The 19,234-nt window shown below is 41.6% G+C and overlaps 1 protein-coding gene across 5 annotated transcripts in view; it reads left to right on the top strand.

Moving 5' to 3' along the window:
• Nucleotides 1-82: 82 nt before the first annotated feature.
• The window catches only part of cpeb3 (cytoplasmic polyadenylation element binding protein 3), a 41,541-nt gene continuing 22,389 nt past the window's right edge, over nucleotides 83-19,234 (top strand). For 2 of the 5 annotated variants that reach the window (XM_082557397.1, XM_082557396.1), the window contains exons 1-5: nucleotides 83-236; nucleotides 1,583-1,630; nucleotides 1,931-2,838; nucleotides 9,617-9,701; nucleotides 18,595-18,651. In XM_082557397.1, coding sequence (XP_082413523.1) covers nucleotides 98-236; nucleotides 1,583-1,630; nucleotides 1,931-2,838; nucleotides 9,617-9,701; nucleotides 18,595-18,651 — 1,237 coding nt within the window. In that variant the 5' untranslated portion in view covers nucleotides 83-97. Of the gene's footprint in view, nucleotides 237-1,582; nucleotides 1,631-1,930; nucleotides 2,839-9,616; nucleotides 9,771-18,594; nucleotides 18,652-19,234 lie in introns of all 5 variants that reach the window. The other 3 variants (XM_082557394.1, XM_082557393.1, XM_082557395.1) reach the window with 2 other exon arrangements.

The following is a 19,234-nucleotide window of genomic DNA, read 5'->3' as shown; positions in this document are numbered from 1 at the left end:
TTCAATGGAACTGACAGACAGAAAGACAGACACCTTTGCTTACCGGCCACTTTATCGTTTGAAACTACAACTCCCAGCAGGCTACTCGCCAGCGTCCATGCGCCGCAGTCAATCAGCTGTTCAAGCAACTGCTGACTACCTCGGCACAAGGGTAGCTCGTTTGTCATATCTAAACCCAGACGAGGCAAACAAGAAATATCTTTATTTACAGAGTCCCCAAAAGGTGAACGATAAAGGTAAATTCAAACTTCATGTTAGGCAAAGAGAAAACCAGGCTGTGTGTGCATGCTGTTTTGTCGTTTTTGTGGAGGGAGGGGGAGCATGTGGATTATACAGAGGGATTTCAAGACAAGACAGCTTGATGAAATGTATATCGGGTGCCTCGATCAGCGCGATAAACAGGCAGCTGAAGGGTCAGGTTTTGCCTTGTGTGTGTGGTAAAGAGCCGGTGAGGTGAGCCACTGTACAGCCTACTGATTGTGCTTCTTTGATGACCTTGGAATCGGGAGATCCTGGAGGAGAAAACACGGATTAACTGGTGGGGTGGGTGAGAGTGTATGTGTAACGAATGCTGTTGCGATTAAATATGAAATTCTTACTTGTGTTGCTGTCATTATAGCACTGAAATGATCTGTTATGTCAGTCTAGAGACTACTATTGAAAGGCCTGTGTGTAGGTTGTATGTTAGCTCTCTGGAGACAGTTTCCGATCAACAGACCAGATGAGTCTGACAATGATTTGACACCAAAGTGTCATATCTCATAGTTGTGCCTTTTGCTCCAGCTGGCAGAATATATACTCAGCTGCTTAATTTCGTTTCCCTGATCAGAGTATCTTGCTGTGTTTGACATTTCTGCTTGCCCTGCCTGCTCATTGTTGAGATTACCAGGCGTGTTTGGCACTTAATGTAATTCTAAATGTAAATTTGCTGACGGGATAATAGTGCAGGTCGTGTATGTTAATTGGGCTTTTCCAAGGCGTTGTCTCCAAATGCAAAGAGGGGATGATTTTGCATGAAAGGTAAAGCCTCTTACTTTAGACAGAGTAGACTTTCAGTTAAATTCCAGCCCTAGTTTAAAAGTTATTGACTGCAAATGCAAGGTACATATTGTACTATGTAAATGCCAACCCGTGGCTGTGTCAATGCGGACCTCGGGCAGAGTCTCTCTTTGCGCTCTATTAAATCCCTTCTAGGAGTCTAAAGCAGAAGCTATTATTTCTTTATGATCGAATTTGCTCAGTAAACTTCGTCGTCTTTATTAAATTATTGTATATCCACTTTGTTTTTTATTCTAGGGACATTTTATTTTTTATGACAACCGATTCAATTGGTTCAGGTGCGTCACCTAATTTCTGATGCGTAAAAAAGACCGTGTGCGTCTTTTTGGATATTATTTAAAAAATAAATTAAAAATAAAAACCCTCTGTGGTCGTGTGTGTGTGTGTGTAGGTCAAGGTAGAAGTGGCTTTAACCTTGCTGAAGGACAGCTGTATTTACTGACGTATGTAAATGAATATAGGGGAGGTTCTTGGGCAAAAACACGCACACAGGCACACACACTGAATCAGTTTCACGTTGCAGCTCCGGAGTTCCTGTGTGGAAGGGAAAAACGAGACGTGGCGAAATCTGGTGAATATCTGCTGCCATACTATGCTCCGTGTATAATTTGCGGGATTTCTGAATCATTCTGGTCTTGGGAAGTGGGGCTTTTTCCTCGTCCTCGTCTTCTTCTCCTTCTTCTCCTTTTCGTCTAAATGGGTGATCACGCATTCGCTTTGCAGCTGGCTGGTCCCTCTAACATCATATCCTTCTCGGAGTTGTCCCAGTTCATCAGATTCTACAGAAGCCCGGCAAGCCCGGTGCATGAGCTCCTGAGTTACAACAACAATAATAATAATAACTCCTCGTATCTTTTTCCCCCTGTTGCAGCTCAGCAAACCATGCAGGATGATTTACTGATGGACAAAAACAAAGCCCAGCCTCACCATCAGCAAGATCCGACACAAGCAGACCCTCCTCCCTCCACACCGACCCCGTCATCGGAGCACGCTTCTTCTTCATCCGAGTCGGAGAGTCCGTCGACCGGGAACAACCAAGCGGCTTCAGCGCTGAGCAGCGGCAGCAAGGACAAAGCGCCGATGGAGTCGCCGATCCTACCCGGCTTGAGCTTCCACCACCAGCCGCAGGAGACCGGCGGCCCCCTTTCCTCCCCTCCGTCATCGTTTGGGAGCACTTGGTCCACTGGAACCACAAATGCCGTGGACGATAGCTTTTTCCAGGGAATACCCTCGGTGAACGGGACGATGCTTTTCCAGAACTTCCCCCACCACGTCAACCCGGTATTCGGGGGTAATTTCTCTCCGCAGATCGGTCTGGCTCCCCAGTCGCAACAGCATCAGCAGCAAGCCCAGCAGCAGCAGCAGCAGCCCCAGCAGAGGAGATCCCCCGTCAGCCCCAACCAAGGGCCGTTCCCACAGAGAAACGCTTATCAGACCATCATGAATAACAGCAAGGGGACCTCGTCGTCGTCTTCTCCTTCGTCGTCCGCTTGGAATAATCACCAAAACGCGGCGTGGAGCACAGCCTCGAACCCCTGGAGCGGGCTGCAGCCAGGCAGGGACCCACGCAGAGCGGTGGGTGTCGGGGTAGGGGTCGGGGTTGGAGTTGGTGTCGGAGTGCCGTCACCCCTGAACCCAATCTCCCCAATGAAAAAGCCCTATAGCAGCAATGTTATAGCACCCCCAAAATTCCCACGACCCGGTCCACTCGGCCCCAAACCCTGGGTGGAGGACGGCGCATTCAGGACTGACAACAGCAACAGCATACTGCCTTTCCAGGTAAACACTTCCCCTGGTGTAAGAGAAGGCCCAGTATAGGCCCAGGCTTTATGTTTCAGTCTGATTGCTCTCCCTGGCACTATAAGTGCCATGTGAGGGTCAATTTATATATATAAATATATGTCTATGTAAATAAGCCACCAGTGCCTGAGATAGAACTACAGAAAAGTTAGATCACCCTGAGCTCAGCAGCACCACGAAGTCCTTACAGGTCTATTTATCAGCGTACGGTGAATGTTTTTTAGTTATTCAAATTACTTCCCCACATGCATCATAAACGTGGTCAAATGTCTGTGGGTTTTGTTGTTGTTGGTTTAAAAAAAACTGACTCCCATATCAATTTCAACGTTTACGTTAAATGCGGACAGTTTCTAAGCAGCGACTTAATGCGGTTTACTTGAAAGTCGGGTTTTGCCGGTAGCTGTCAGCGTTATGTGGCTTGTATGTGCCGGGAGATTGTGTTTGTTTAGGTCAATTCACAGTCAAATACAACAGTGACCTTTAAGTATTAATCACGGATTGTTTATGCAGTCGAAAAGAAACATGCCAAATCAGTGCTAGAAATAGACACGATTCATTGGACTTAATAGTTAATTTTCCTGCGCCAGCTCACGCTCAGTGGGGTTTAAAGGACCCACGATGCATTCAAGTGCTCCTCGTTATCCTCTATATTCTCATATTTACGGCAGCGCTATAGACTTTCAGTGCGGCGGGGTCGTGTCCGCTTGATCACTGAATAAGTGACATGTTGTGTTTAAGTCAGTAAATAATATGTCGTAACTAATGCTGGCAACTGAAGGCTGCATTATGTTTGAGAAAATATGTATCAGTACCGTCTTCGTTTTAATGTAAGCTTTCGTCATTATTGCAAACATTTTTCACAGTACTTGAAAGTAACATACAAGGATTTGATTGGCCTGTGATGGAAAAGTAGGCGGTATGAAAATGACTCACAGGTCCAACCCGGAAGATAGCAAGAGTGTTATTCAGGGTCAAAAAATCCGCACGGGCGGGGCGGGTTAAACAAATGAATTAGTTCTTATGTTAAGACAGAAAACTGTCAGTAATTGTTATTTTAAAAAGTCCAAATACAACGTACCACTACTACTTGAGGCTGTAGATTAATACCACCAGCATCAGCCACAGTAACGGTAACAGATAAACGGGTAAAGGTATCAGGGGCATAAACATCCACATAAAGACTGTATATCTGGCTTTAAAGTGAAATGTTCCGCACTGGCATGTTAGCAGTGTTATTTCCCGTCGCTTGGCCCATACTTAAGATTGTATGTGTGAAAACTAGAGAGCAGGGTCTCTTTGAGCCGTCCTTCATTAACTTGTCTGTTGGAAGACGAGACATTGCCAAATACTGCATTACCTTCTCAAATGGGTAATCACGTGTCTGCCTTGTTTGTTCTTTTCCAAGTAAGCCAACTTAAAATGTGATCAGATATTGTCTGTAAGGACCCTACAGCTCCCAGGCCTCTGGTAGAGGACCCGAGCTTGAAGGACCCAAGCTCAATTTGTGTATATATATTACATTGTTTTGGCTTAAGCTGCATCAATATAACTGTAACTGGACTCACTGTGCATATTTCCCAGTCATCCAATTTCTATATTACACTTCTACGACTCACATCTTTCATAAAATGTGGGATATTTGGAGATTCTCACAGACTGTACACAAGAGTTAGCTTAACAGGAGGTCTATACATCCTCAATCACGTAACCAATTTGTACTGAAGCTGTTTAAAATAAACAAAAAACACCTACCTGGGTAGGTTTAACATACGATCATGGTTTGGATAGGAGACAGTTTCAGTAATGTTAACCATGTATTATAAAACCTGCAAACTCCTGTATGTAAATACCAGAGCAATTAATACAGTGTGACAACTATGCCGGAGTTTGCACACTTGTATAAATTGTGTGTCTGGTAATGATGCAGATGGTGCACGCTAAGGAGTCGTGAAACATTAATTCATTACACCCTAGTTTTTAAATCCAGGCAAGGATATTAAACACGGGAAAAGACAGATAAACGCCGGAAACTACCGGTACTACAGTCCGGCCTGTGATCAAATAAATGACATGCCTAATTATGAGCAGCAAACATTTATTTGGTCTCTGTTATAGGGTTACAAAAGATTTGAAATTTTACTCAAGTTGCAACTTGGCAATAAGCTCAAAGACACAAAGTCGTGAGTCATGAGTATTTGCACATTATGACCGCTTATTTCAGATAAGTAGCCGCAGATGCATGTGACCTGAGTGGTACATGCAGATGAACAGAGAGGACAGATGAAATGTGACTCGACACGGGGTGAAATTCCAGCCGGCTTGAAATGTATAGGCCTTTCAGGAGATAGTGATTGTGTTTGTCAGTCCGACTCTTTAGGCTTTTTTACTCGGTTCCCTTGACCGAGAGCCTCTGCCTGAGCTTTCTTGACTTGGCTGGATTACAGCTGGACTTATCACCAGGAGACAAGGTCAGGGGGCCACATGTCACGCTGTATGGAGTGGTCTGTTTACTGAAGTGAAACTCAGGCAGACCGCAGAGATGAAGTACAGCAGCCTTGTGCTTTCATGTGGTGCCAGATGAATAATTAGGGTAGTGACTTATATACAGTCAGCTGATTCTAGTTCGTTTTTTGTTATATTATGTATTGTGATATCTGGTCATTATGATCAAGGTTTCTCTTCAGGAAACAAAACAAAAAATGTTTACAACTCACAGCTCCTGTGGCAGTGACTTTTATTGCACCAGTAATGTTGTTTTTAAGCTATTTTAAGAATTTCTTAGTCAGACAGGCTCATTGCTCTTTCGTGTGTTTTGTTCACACTTAGCTGTTTGGCAATAACGTCATAATTGGAGAGGAGTTATCACCAGGATGCAAGGTCAGAATGCCACATGTCGACTGGCCTGTTTACCGAAGTGAAACTCAGGGAAATTGCTGCATGAGCAGCAGGCAGGGTACACACCCTGTGGTAACCACGCGGACAGCTGGTGACAGGTGTGCTTGCTGTCATAGTTTAGCTCTCCCTCGGTATTACTCACATGCTCCCGATGTAGCGCAGGCTGAAGGTTCAGTCACATGTGCGCCTGACACTGGCTGCTGCTCGGAAGGCAGAAGAATGTGTGGAATTCACTTTAATATGTCAGTGTGAACCCTGACACACACATTCACATGATCTTCCAGGGCGATACCCTGGCCTTCTGTGATTGTAATCACATACAGATTCAGAAGGGTGTTAGTAGACAGACGGACAGGTGGACTCTTGTATTCAAATGCATCTAAAAAGGTATAGCTGGCATGGAGTTTTCCTTTTTTTTCTTTTTTTTTTTCTTTTCCCCATGGCAGCTTGAGCCAGATAAAAGGTTCATGCCGTTTGTTAACTGACAACTCCAAGGCCTCCACCCTAGGAACTTTCCTCCGAGATTAAGAACCTTTAAAGCAACTTTGTGCTTCGACCAAAAGGACTAGGGTCTAAATTTCTGGGGGAAATCAAAGTATCTTCTCAAAACTTCATTCTTTTGAGTAATCAAACGTTTTGATAGATCGGTATTTGCTTGATTTTATTTTATTCTGTCTTAAATTCAACAATCAAATCAAAAGAATTGTAGAACAAACCGCACAACAGATTAATTTATGATGGGGTATAGCTGTGCGCACACATGGCATGTAAAAACAAGTGTTCCCTTTTCATATGCCAGACAGACTTGTGAAAGAATGGCTCATCCTAAAAGACTCATCGAATTTTGAGCAGCATGGTGTAACAGGATGCCATGACTGCAACAAGTCAGTTCTTGATATTTCTTCCCTGCTTGACATTCTGTGATCGTCTGTAAGTGGTGTTATTGTAAAGTGGAAGCATTTAGGAACCACAGCAGCTCAGCCACGAAGTGTCTGACCACGTAAAGTTACAGAGTGGGGTCACCGAGTGCTGCGGCGCACAGTGCATTAAAGTCACCAACGCTCTGCTGACTCAATAACTGCAGAGCTCCAAACCACCCCTGTCAATAACATCAGCACAAAAACTGCACTGGGAGCTTCATGGTATTGGTTTCCACAGCCAAGCAGCTCCTACAGGTGTAATGTGTACACTTCACTTTAGTTTTGTCTATTATAGCGCGTGTGTGTGTATACTTGTATACAGTATACTTACAGTGTACCAAGTATATATACACAGTAAAGTTTTGCTGAAAAGGGGAAATATTTGAGTCATTGTTTAACTTTCCAGTGGTGTATTGCATAAACTAGAAAGCTGCTTATCATGATGACATCATGACTCAGCAGATCCACTTGCATAAATGTGATGCTACTCTGCTGCATGTGCTGCAGACATTTAGTTCATGAATTTATTGTGCCTATGTAAAATATGTTGCTCAGTGGAAAGCACATATTGAATTTAATCATTCTTAATTCAGTATTAGGAAGGCTCATTATAATGCTGTTCAAGAGAAACAGGAGCCTGTAATTTAATCATAACGATTATGCTCTCTTGTTACCTTTGGGACTTTTCTCATCGATCGCTTTCTTGCGCTATAGAGAAGACGTTGTGAAGGTCACAATAATGCATAACTTATAAAAAATATATTAATGATAAATCTGCCAGCCCTCTACCTTATGAGCACCCTTCATTTATTACAAACAGATACTCATGCTTGGCTTTTTTCTTATCTTGATCTCCCCGATAAATGCTCTTATGTCTTATGTGTGGATCACAAGGAAAGATGAGCTGCAGCATAGTCAAGCTAGATGAAGTCGACCCTGCATTCCACGCTCTGGGAACTCGCATAAAGAGTTCAAGAATGAGCTCTGTCTGCGATTTATAGTGCATAATATCTCACTGTTGCGAGTTCTCCGACCTGCTACCCATCACCGCGTCCATCCATATGTGTCAGAAAGGAGGGGTGGGAGAGGAAACTAAAAGCTCAGCGTTTTAAGTGTTTACGGTTTGTACCAAGTGGGCAGATTTTTATCTGTGTGGCGCTGTCAGGTCCAGAGTGAGGGGAATAACACTTTTGAATGCTCAGCCGAATGGGCAACAATAGCTGTGGTTTGCAAACAATGTAGGCCCAGCTCAGGCGGCGGACACAGGACACAGCTGCCAAGGCCGCGCCACTCTAGCTCCGGTTGGGCGCTTTCAGGCCTTACCTTTGGCACACATGTTGTTCTCATGAATTCATTCACACCTAACAGGAATACATGCACTTCATCAGCAGGGAGCTGTTTAACCTTGAGGTGTCTGATATAGTACTAATCCGACTGTTTGGGATGTAGTAGAACGACCTGCCTTACAAGATCTGAAAGTTTGAGAGGTTTCGTGAACAGTCAGGCAGAAATGCATACCAAAGGACACACAAACAAAAGTTCTCAGTACCTCATGACAGCTGCAGCATCTAACTTTAACTATTGAGGGAGGTTTCAAAACCAGTTTTCTCAAGTGAAGCTGAGTTCCTGTCTGATTGACTTGACGAGAAGGGACAGCTTTTATAACCTTTACATAATAATCTGGGGTTCAGTTTTAGACTGTTTTAAATCCTTGTATGCTTGATTTATTATTTAGATTTATTGGCTTCATTAGCTTCATAAACAGAGAAACAACTTCACAGTTCTTCAGTATATGGTATCCAAAAAAGTGTCACTCTAGTATGAAAGTGAAAGGTTGAAAGTTGGATCTTATCCCAGCACCAGGTCTGAATCTGTTCACGGATGATCCTGTTTGTTGAATCAAGAGCTGAGTCAAGTGTTGACTGATTTCCTAATTGGTTGTGAAAGTGAAAAAGACTAGAAGATGTGCATGTGTCACCTTGTGCAAACAAGCAATAGACTATTAAAATGAAGGAACATCTCAACAACACAATAGTGACATTTTATTTTTCTACACTGGAAACCATAGGCTGAAAACAGTAAATGTGAAATACTAAAATGCTTTCAGGATAGCCCAGCAACTGACTCATAGATCATTGCTTAGTATCACCTGTTTACTGGCATCTCCAGGGCCTACTTCACCTACTTAAGTTCAAGTCTGGATCCCTTATTTCCATTAGTCCTGTGACTCAGAAGACACGCTGCATTTGAATGGGGAAAGCAAGAATGTTCTTTCTTTTTAACACACAAAAAAGGGAGTTGCCGACAGATGCAAGTCGTTGCTAGCGATGTGCCCTTGAGCAGGGTACCTAACCAGAAATTCAACAGCTAAACATGCCAGTTAAAGTTTGCCACGTTTTGAAGAAGGTAAAGCAGATCACGACTGGAATGCAGGGCTGTTCCCACAATGATGACGAGGCAGAAATAGAAACCTATCGTCCCTCTTCAGTGTGTGTGTGTGTGTGTATATATATATGTGTGTGTGTGTATGTGTGTGTGTGTATGTATGTATATGTGTGTGTGTATATATATATATATATATATATATATATATATATATATATATATATATATATATATATATATATATATATATATATATATATATATATATATATATATATATATATTTCAAGTTTTATTCTAAATAACTATCTGCAAGATCTAAATCTTCTCTACATTTTTAAAAATTGTCACCTCAAATCATAGTTTTTTGATTTGTCCTTTTTTTTCAGGTTTATAATTTTACTGTCTTATCATTTTCAAATGTGTGTTAAACAGGTAGTACAGTACCGGTTCTGCTCCCATTGTAGCATTACAGGATACTTTCCCATCTTTGTTTTGCGTGCGATCTACTGTGATGACTCTAATGCGAACGCTCTTCCTGTTTTACTGTGTTGCAGGACCGGAATCGGCCCTTTGATGCTTTTAGCTTGCACTCTTTGGAGAATTCCTTAATGGATATGATAAGGACTGACCATGACAAAGGTAAACCACACCCTGCCGGTGGCCCACCAATGACTATCGCTGATATTATATGGAGGAATCATTTTGCAGGTTAGGAATATTCATACGTCCATGCTTGCAGTTTTTAGGTTGCTTAATTTTTTTTTTTAATTTTAATTTTTGCGCTTGGGCATATGTCATCTCTGGATACATCTGTTTTTCATTTGCTCTATTTGCCGATCTCTTAACCAATCCAGTATGAATCATTACACTCTGTTTAAAATTAAAGTGAATCTGAATCATTATGAACCTTACCTGCAAAACCTCACATATGTTTTGTGTGTCTGTGTCTGTGTGTGCACTCTAAACCAGAGGTGAACCTAGTGGTCCTTTGTACAAATGTTTTGTTGTTTTCTTTTACTTCCTCTTTTTGTCTTTGTTACCTCCTGTATATGGTGATAACAATCAATGGATAAAGAGATAATGTCACAAGACTCGTATTTTGTTTGGTAAACGTGTTGCGCAATTGAGTGTATTTGTGGTTAATGTTTTATTTGCCTGTAATTTTGGACTTACATGTGTCATAGATGAAATAGAGACATAGCATATCAGATGATTTGAAACACAACACAAAGATGAATTTAGACTAACATGTATTTTTTTAAAAATACAATTGCATTTCTCAAAAGTGTTGTCAGATTGTGAAATCAAGGTTAAAAATTCCTCTTCGTAGAATTCTTGGGCCGTGTGGTGTAGGTCAGGTCTTCTGAGTCAATATTTTTGTAGCACCAGTCACGTGTCAATTGTAAAAACTCCTGTTTCCCAGATGGGGCCCTGTCAGGTTGGGTGTAGGTTTTTTTTTTTTTAATTTTTTTTTTATACCCTCTCTGTCCTCCTATCTTAACAATGGAAAGGTTGGTGGGAGGGGTACATAATGAGCGGAGAATGTCATTTTCCCATGCATAAAGTCTGTTTTCCTAATCTTGTGCTGAGCGAGCATTGTTGCGCGCTCATCACATCCCCGGCTTAACTTTACTGGAAAGGTGTCGTAATGTCCTGCAGGGCTTCTCTTGGGATTGTTTGTGAAAGCACAACGGACACGTAGGAGATATGAGCAAAGTAGGGCGGGTGGATCATGAAAATGGGTGTGTGTGTGTTCCTGATTCTCTCCTGGCTTGTTTACCCCTCACTTTGTCATGTAGACAGCACGGGGCTGTAGTAAACTGCGGTGCCAACCACAGAGCAGCTCCACCCTGCTAGCGTACCTTCTCACTGTTTGAAAAGGGCCCTGTGCCCCGGCCCTGTCTGCTGAATAATCTGTTGCTGGTGCTTTTTTTTTTTTTTTTCTGGCTCAGAAGGTATTTTAACTCCAATTATCTGACCCGTGTAATCCTAGATTGAAATCTTCCTGACAATGCTGAATTAGTATTGAAGTAACACTAATACAACCACATTATGTAAAGAAACCTTTTTGCAATATAATGTGTTGATAATTCAGGGCCATTTAGTTGTGTAAATCTTTCAGTTGTGACATTTTCAAAAGTAATTCATTAAGAAATTCTGCGTCTGTGGTCATGTGCAGCATTTGTTGCAAGCAGAAGTGTAAGGTCCAGAGGGAACAGGGTAAGAGGCAGGATTTCCCAAATGGGTTGACGAGCAAAATTCCAGTAATTGAAGAAATGTTGCAAAAATGTAACTTTGGCTCATAAATTTTGAAAGCATCACTTGGTACGTGCTCCAAATATGGGGTCATGTTCAGGTTAGCGTGACAAGTTGACAGATTGCAGTTTTGTTTTTCCTCTGTTTAAAAACCTCATGTTAGCTGATTTTCTGTTTTTGTTCTGTTTTTTGTTTGGTTTTGACTGGTTGGTTGCAAGAAAATGTATCTAGCCCAGAAATATCATTTTTAGTTAACAATGAAGTTGTAACGAAATTTTCTAAATTTTGCTACAACTTTAAGGTTTTGCATATCTTTTCTGGACACCAGCCAACAAAGATGTACTCATGTCAGACATTAGCTAGTTGTTAACTTCCTGGCTCACATGTTAAAATCTGCATGTAATACTTTCTGTTTGGTTAGCTTGCAGAGTTTGGCTAATCTTACCAGTGTTAGCAGCAATAGCCTTGGTTTATTTCGTGTCAGCACAAAATATGTTTACACAGTTGCTTGGTTTTATTCCAATTTATTCTGACAAAGCTAACCTACACAATGTTTGTGCAATGTTTCATTCAGATTGGCCTACCTGTTAAGGAGGAAATGGGGAAATACATTTAACAGACTACTCTTCTGTCACTGACTATTAAGGGCAGCAACATTTAAACATGTAGTAGACTAGTCCCGCAGATCCTTATTGGCAAGTGGGCAAAATGTGGGCTGCCTTCCATGGCTGAAACCATACTGAATATTTTAAATGGCAAACTTGTTTGTTTTCTGCTGAGTGCAATATGTGATCAAGAATAACGTTGAGAAAATACCCCAACTAGACATTACTAGAAATTAAAAGCAGCTTATGCCTTGATTAAGGCTACCTAGAAAATTAGCCATGTAGGTAGAAGATCCTAACCCTGACTGTTCAAATCTGATTGGTTGATCATTTCTGAGTGGAGGAAGAAAATTTCATTTTTATATGTAACTTTCTAAATTTGTGAAAGTTTGTGTGTTTGTGCGCTGTAAACGGTGCAGTTGCTTTTTTTTTTTTTTTTTTTAAGTTTTATTAGTCTGTGGATTAAGATCATCTTTCACATTTGGGTAGTGCCAGGCTAGCATGAATGGCAATAGGAACAGGAGGTTTTGTTCCAGAGGCACTGAGGCCTGACCTGTCGAACCTGATCAAACTTTCTGACACTCAGAACGAGAGTATCTCTGAAAAACTAGAAAAAAATATCCACGACAACATTGTCATTACTTAAGAATCCACATATCTGATCAGTAAATCTTAACTGAATGTACACTTATTGTTGTTTCACAGGCAAGTTACTGCTGTAGCGACTCCAACATCTTACTTTAGGGAGACTCTTCACCAGCTGAAAGCCACCAGTCAAAACAAATTAACCCAGTAGGCTCAGTTTTGCATTCCCAACCGAGTGGGTACCGCCCACATCAATCCCATCAAAGACATTTCTCACATAGTTCTCATTGTGCCTGGAATAGCTGTTTTTCCTTGAGTGTTTTATGAGTCCCTGCGCCGCCTTCTCTTTCTTAAGAAGAAAAAGTACTCAGTATTGTGATGTGTGAATCAGTGAGGTGTGAGGTGACCTCATCCACACACCCTTTAAAGACAGGGGTGGGACCACCTCATTTTGTTTCTTCTGAGCTCTTGTTTTGAGAAGTTTCTGCTTCAAAGACACGCTCCATTACAGTCAATGTTTTAAACTTTCTAAAAGCTCTTTACTCCTGGTTGAGGGGAGCAGGGCCACAGGGACATCTGAAAAAACGAACCCTTTTTGCAGACACACACACACACACACACACACAGGTCAGCTGAGCTCATGTGTGGAGGACTAAAGACTCACACAAACACACACACATGTGCTGGAAAAACACCACCACTCTGACAACAACCACTACCTCTGCTGCCAGTGGTAGCATTTGATGCACACATGCACACACACGTGCATGCACACACGAAGGAAACACACTTTCAAATTCTTGCTGACATGTAAATCAGCTCTGGCATTCCATGCAAAGCACTCTCACCTCATATACTCTTCTGTTGAGCTGTCACTTATTCCTGTCTATGGATCAGACAGCTCAAGAGGTGTGATGGTGTGACTGCAGCCACTCCTTAAAAACACACACAGACACACACTTCTAGATGTTGTCACTAATGAGTTGAGATGCTCGAAAGTCCTTATAACCCTCGTGGAAGCGCTGTGTAGATCCCACCCCACCCACAATGTGTCTCTCCTAATGCACACGCACACATTGCCTCAGCTGGTCTGAATCACACGATCTTGCATCAGTTACAATTTGCATCAGTTTCAGTGTGTGAGAGCAGCCTTTAGAAGACTGGAAGTAGTTTATTTTCATAACGAGGTACTATTTCAGTTGTGTATTTAAAGGGTTGGTTCAGCATTTGCTAAATGTGCTGGCTTTATTCACCTCTGAGACTTCAATAAGAAGATAGGCTCTGCTATCGAAACAGCTGCTGTAGTTTGCTCTAGTTTATCATTAGGGTTACAAATCTATCACCTTATGACGGGGGAGAACTGTTCAGAATCCCAAATTTGTGGTGTTTCTATAGTTTTGAAGAGTTTAAAAAAAAATACTTATATTTATGAAAACATAAAACCGTGCTTTCTGATTTCTCAAAAACAACCCTCAAAAAAGCCCCTGACCTCTGCCCTGGTACAAAAAACTGAAGAGGGCCATCTCTGAAAGGTCAGTTTCTGAGGTTTGTTGAGTTTTTTTGATTTAATAAATGGTAGCGAACATAACTTAGATGTATCTTTAGGTGCTTGAAGTTAGACTAAACTGCGTTCAAAGGAAAGATCCCTATGGGGGCATGCATTACAAGCAAACACAGACAGTGACTGTGGGGTGGGTGGGGGTAAAAGTATCACATTGTCGGTTTAGCATTATTTCCACAGAGTTTAAGATAAGCTAGCTCTGGGATTATGCTACATTACAGCTACGATTTTTGCCAATAACTATAAGGTCCTGGGTGAATGTGATTTCACTGCTTAAGGTTAACTCTGATGCCCCTAATAGTTTGGTTTTCTTCATCCTCGGAAGGCTAATGCTATCGATACCACAATTAATTTAAAAAAATTGCTTTTGCATTGTTGTAGGCATTTAAAGCATCGTGTCTAAGCCCAGTCTTGCAGTTGCAATAGCTGTAAAGAGCATAGACCATAAGGTTGTTCATGCATACCGATAAAATGATAAGATTAGTCAGTTTTTGTGTTTGTGTTCTTGTTTTGTTTGAACTCTATTGAATAGCCGATACAATGTACGTTCTGGGTCCATTTCGGCACTCTTTGTTGCCATATCCTGAACAGATCCCCCTTATTATACATGTGTAGTGTGGCTTGGAATAGAAGAGACAGGAGATCAATCACTACCCCTGTAGTTAGTCGCTTACATTAGTTATAGGGAGAGGAGGGTGATCCTGGGCTACGTTAGTAAGGTCCAGTCTGTGTCACCATTTTCACCCCTGATGAGTCTGGGCTTTGGAAACGTAAAAACTACCAGCTATATTATCAGGTAATTGTGATTTTGCATAGAGTGGGAGGTGGGGTTACGTGTTGCTACAGTATGTTTGGATGTTCTTAGACTATTTAAATGATCAGCTAATTTGCACATTTGAAATGTTTTCTTGAGCATTTGTCCTAAAGAAAAAACTAGTTTAGACTGTGAGCAGTTTGCCACTGAGGTTTTATAGACAGTTTTGTGTTTTAGTACTGTCTATGTTATGATGGTTGATTGATTATAAACCGGATAGTAAACAATCACTGGAACGATGTTCAGTCAACATCGCTGTGTCAACTTTAACTTCACTGAATCAACGTTGAACCCTAATGCTGGTCCTTCATTATTTTGGCACCATTTCGTTGAAATCTTGACTTAAGACTTAGTCAAGTGGAGAAAGTAATCGAGGGATAGCAAACACTAGTGCTGTTTGACTTTGTGGGCTGTGTAATGGAAAACACAAAGTGGAAACATAATACAAATGAGATGACTAACAATCTAATTGTGCACTTCTTCACTTAACTGAAGAAAAGCAGGAGACCCACCCACCCTTTCTCCTACTTTTCTTGAAAGCCTCTAAAGGTTGAGCCTAAATGTTGGACTTTGTTTCCTATATAAGGGGAAAATTTACTTTGAAGGACCCCAGGAAAGATAAAAGTTTGTTCTTACTTAATATCACACTGGTATGAAACCGTCATGTATGAGAATCTTCCTTTGGTTTGGGTTCGGAGGTAGGGGTTGAACCACATTAACCCAAGGTTAAAGGACTTTGCTTTGTTGGGCAACTGTTTGTTCTGACCCCTTAAACTTTCAACCCTTCGTAACACACCAGATGATTTCAACTTAAAAGGCACAACCCTGTACTTTAAACAGACAGTGGTGACTCTATAGAGATAAGATGATGTATTTATTGGTTGTGTTAAAGGTTAGATCACACCTTGCTTCCAATAAATTGCACTGTCAGAGTGTTATGTTTTGTTGTGGTGGAAAATTCATGACTCCAGCAAGCATGACTGAGCTAATCCTGCCTAGGCAACAAAACAAGCCTGGGCTTGTTTAGTTTATTAAAATCATGGTTTGCCCAGATCTCACAAACTATGAAATGGTGTTGAAAGCTTTAATTCCTCAGACAAGTAGAGCATCATAGTTAACTGGATTCTGGAAATCCTCTGTTATTGCTGGAAAGGTATATCATGGTTTTATGGCTATTAATTTTATGAGACATTAATGACAGTGGGGAGCAGTTTTGACTCACTGGGTTTAACCACTAGAAACACGTTCTCACCATTTTCTTTTTGAACATTATGGCGTGATAGTTAAAGGAACTTTGACCCTGTTGCAATCATCTTGTGGATTGTTAGTGTCAGCTTGAGCTGGTGTGAAGGGGAAGAAGTAGGTTATTCTGACAGAGACACAAAATAACTCTGACTAGGTTTTCTAAGAAAAACATCCACTCCTCTCGTCTTTTGAGTCATCTGTTAAGTCAATGCATTTTTTTCCCCTTTTCCCCCAAAGTGTTTTACTCCCTTTTTAGTACTGGTAATTGTATTTTTTTGGCATTAGTCAGCAAGAAGTGTAGATTTGGGGCACCCTCCTGCTAAGTAAATGTCTTGGCAACTGGGGGAAAAACATATCGCTTACACACAGTTAAAAATGTGCTATAAGGTAGACGAACAAGCAAAACATTAGCAAAGCAGTTGACATGTGAGACATGTGGTGATGAGCCACGTGGACTCTAGTGAAAACTTGCAGAACAGGATTCTTGTAGTTTCAGCAATGATAGCTGTTACTTTACTGTTAACCAAAATTTTCTAGGTTTCTCACCGACTTTAAACACGATGGCTCTGCTTAGACAGAGATGCCATATACTAAATTGATGCCAACTTGCTTTTTGATGATCTATCCACAGCCCACTCTTTATCCATTTCTACCTAAGTGGTCGATGTGAGGTAATTTTCCATTTTGCGGATCAGGTCAGGCGAGGGAATTGGAGGTGCTTTTGGAGCCGTGCCTAATGTAGTGGATCTCTCCCGAGCGGCTGGGAGAGACGGATCGAGAATAGCTCTCTGTGAGGAAATGTCACCAGAACAGCAGTGGCAGCAGCAGCAACTCAGGGGCCCCTCTGGCCCTGCCACTCTTCTCCTAGGGGAAACAGATGGCACCTGCCCAGAGTTATTTTAAGGCTTCAGAAGGGTAACTGTACCCCCATGTCACCCAAAATGACTAATCTCGGCAGAAAGGCAAGAGCCCTCAGGACCTGTTGCAACATTTGCCCTCCAATCAGCAACATTTTATTGTTTCTGTATTCTGTGTGTGTGTGTGCGCGCGCTCTAGTCTCCAGTATCTAGTGTGTATTTTTTGATCTTCTTGGCAGTATTACTAGGTTAAAGTGCACGGCCTGCTAGAAAGTAGAACTGGATCCTCTCAAGCACACTTTAGTCAGCGAGACATTTGGGTTTAAACCCTGTAATTTGGTCGAAGAACTAACAAATAGACCACCCACACGTTTACCGATACATGATTCTGTGCAGCTATCCCTTGGGGCTGTTGAACTTTGATGACAGCCTGACTTGACTGTGGGTAGGGAGATAGAGAACGTAGTGGATGAACTTTGTCAAGAGTTGGAAAACAAAAACACCCCCCACTGTAGGGACACATACTAGTTTTTTTTAGTGTTTACCTCTTCATGATCATTGGTTACTGACACTTGAATGTGAATGCACTGGCTTTGTTTGTCTCCAAGCTCCTAATGTCTGCTGGATTCTGACTGGGTTTGAGGAGTTTGGAAATGCACATCTGTGAAGCTACAGGGTGGCCTCCCCCTTATCCTTCCCTCCAGCCTGCCTCTCTGGTTTTCAACCAGGTCTATCTGCGTCTTCCACTCTTCTTCACGAGCCAGGAAAAGTCCCCCCTCGCTGTCCCCAGTATCTGTCTTTTGTGGGCACATTTTGAAGCGTTTAAGAGACTGGCTATGGTGTAAGCAAGTCAAAGTTCACTTAACCTATAGGGACATAGTTGTTCCCTCCAACCCCAGCACTTTGCAAATTGTCGCTGAAGTGACTGAAATAACACTTTGCATAGGTGAACAATAAAGGACCAAAAGGGTATTTTCTTAATATTAATGTGTGAAATGTAAGTTTGTGAATATGTTGCTTTATTTTTCCCTTTTTCTTTAGTTGTTGCTAAAATATAGAGCTGATATTTTTGAGTTTCTGTGGCTGTCACTGTGAATGACATTGGCTGTAAGGTAACATTTTATTATTTAAAATGGGTAGGTTCTTTAGGTAGTGCATTTTGTCGTTTGTTTTTTGTACAAGAAGGACGATAACCAGGAAGTCTTTAATTTAGACACCTTACTTCCAAGAAAGCAAAGATAGATGGTTCTTGTAACATGCGCACACTGTAACCATAGCAGCTTTGATGAATTCTTAGCCTTGTAGCTGGTTTTGTTTGCTCGAGCATGTGTGCATATGAGATATGTGACAACAAAAGGATGTGTGTCTCAACCTCGTTTTCCCGCATCTGTTGTCTGTGTTTGTCTTTTATGCCATTCTACCAAGTTGTGTAAATGTGTCTGCTGTTTGTGTCATGCTCATCCTGGCTGGCATTTTCCCATTGCACACAGTACAGTGGAAGATCAAAATGAATGTCTGTCGACAGGCTGACTTTTTATCAGAAAATTCCACGTTTTCCCTTCTTTGTAAAAAGCGTGCTTTTTTTTTTTTTTCTTTTTTTCTTTGGCAGGACGTATGGGCCTCAACTTTCATCATCCTGGGGCGGACCACATAATGTCATTGAACAGTAAGTCACATTTTCATTGTAGGGGCTGATCATTATTGCTCAAGATAAATGTCACCATTGCTTTTTTTGTCCTCTGTGCTCAAAAATAACCAACAGTGGGAGGCACGCTGTTTGATACCTCCATGTTAAACATATGACCTCGCCACAGGGGCCACTGACAGTATGAGCTGGGTACACCTGCCCACCCTCTACGAAGCCCTGGATTCCCTGACACCATAAACCTAAGACAAACCTTTTAACACTGTAGGAAGTGCTATTTACTAACCACTCAAAACACATCCAAAAATACCCCAAAAGGCTAGATTCAGTGTCCCAACAGATGGCAGATGACCCAACAGTGACGGGAGATGAGACAGTGAGGAAAATCAACTCTTTATCTCATATGCAGCTACTTGAATACCACAGAATTTTTCAGCCGAGGTCTTTCCTTCTAAATGGTCTTTGTTTGATGGGATCTGGGATGAGATTTCCTGGATTATTAAAGATATATTTCTTTATCATTATCATTAGTATCTATTTTTTTTTCCATTTTTGGGTACAAACCTCAGTAAAAAAAATAAAAATACAGGATCTCTCTCATGAC

This window comes from Aulonocara stuartgranti (genome assembly GCF_965226115.1).
Source record: "Aulonocara stuartgranti genome assembly, chromosome: 13".
Lineage (NCBI taxonomy): Eukaryota > Metazoa > Chordata > Actinopteri > Cichliformes > Cichlidae > Aulonocara > Aulonocara stuartgranti.
This window is presented reverse-complemented; position numbering and strand designations above follow the sequence as displayed.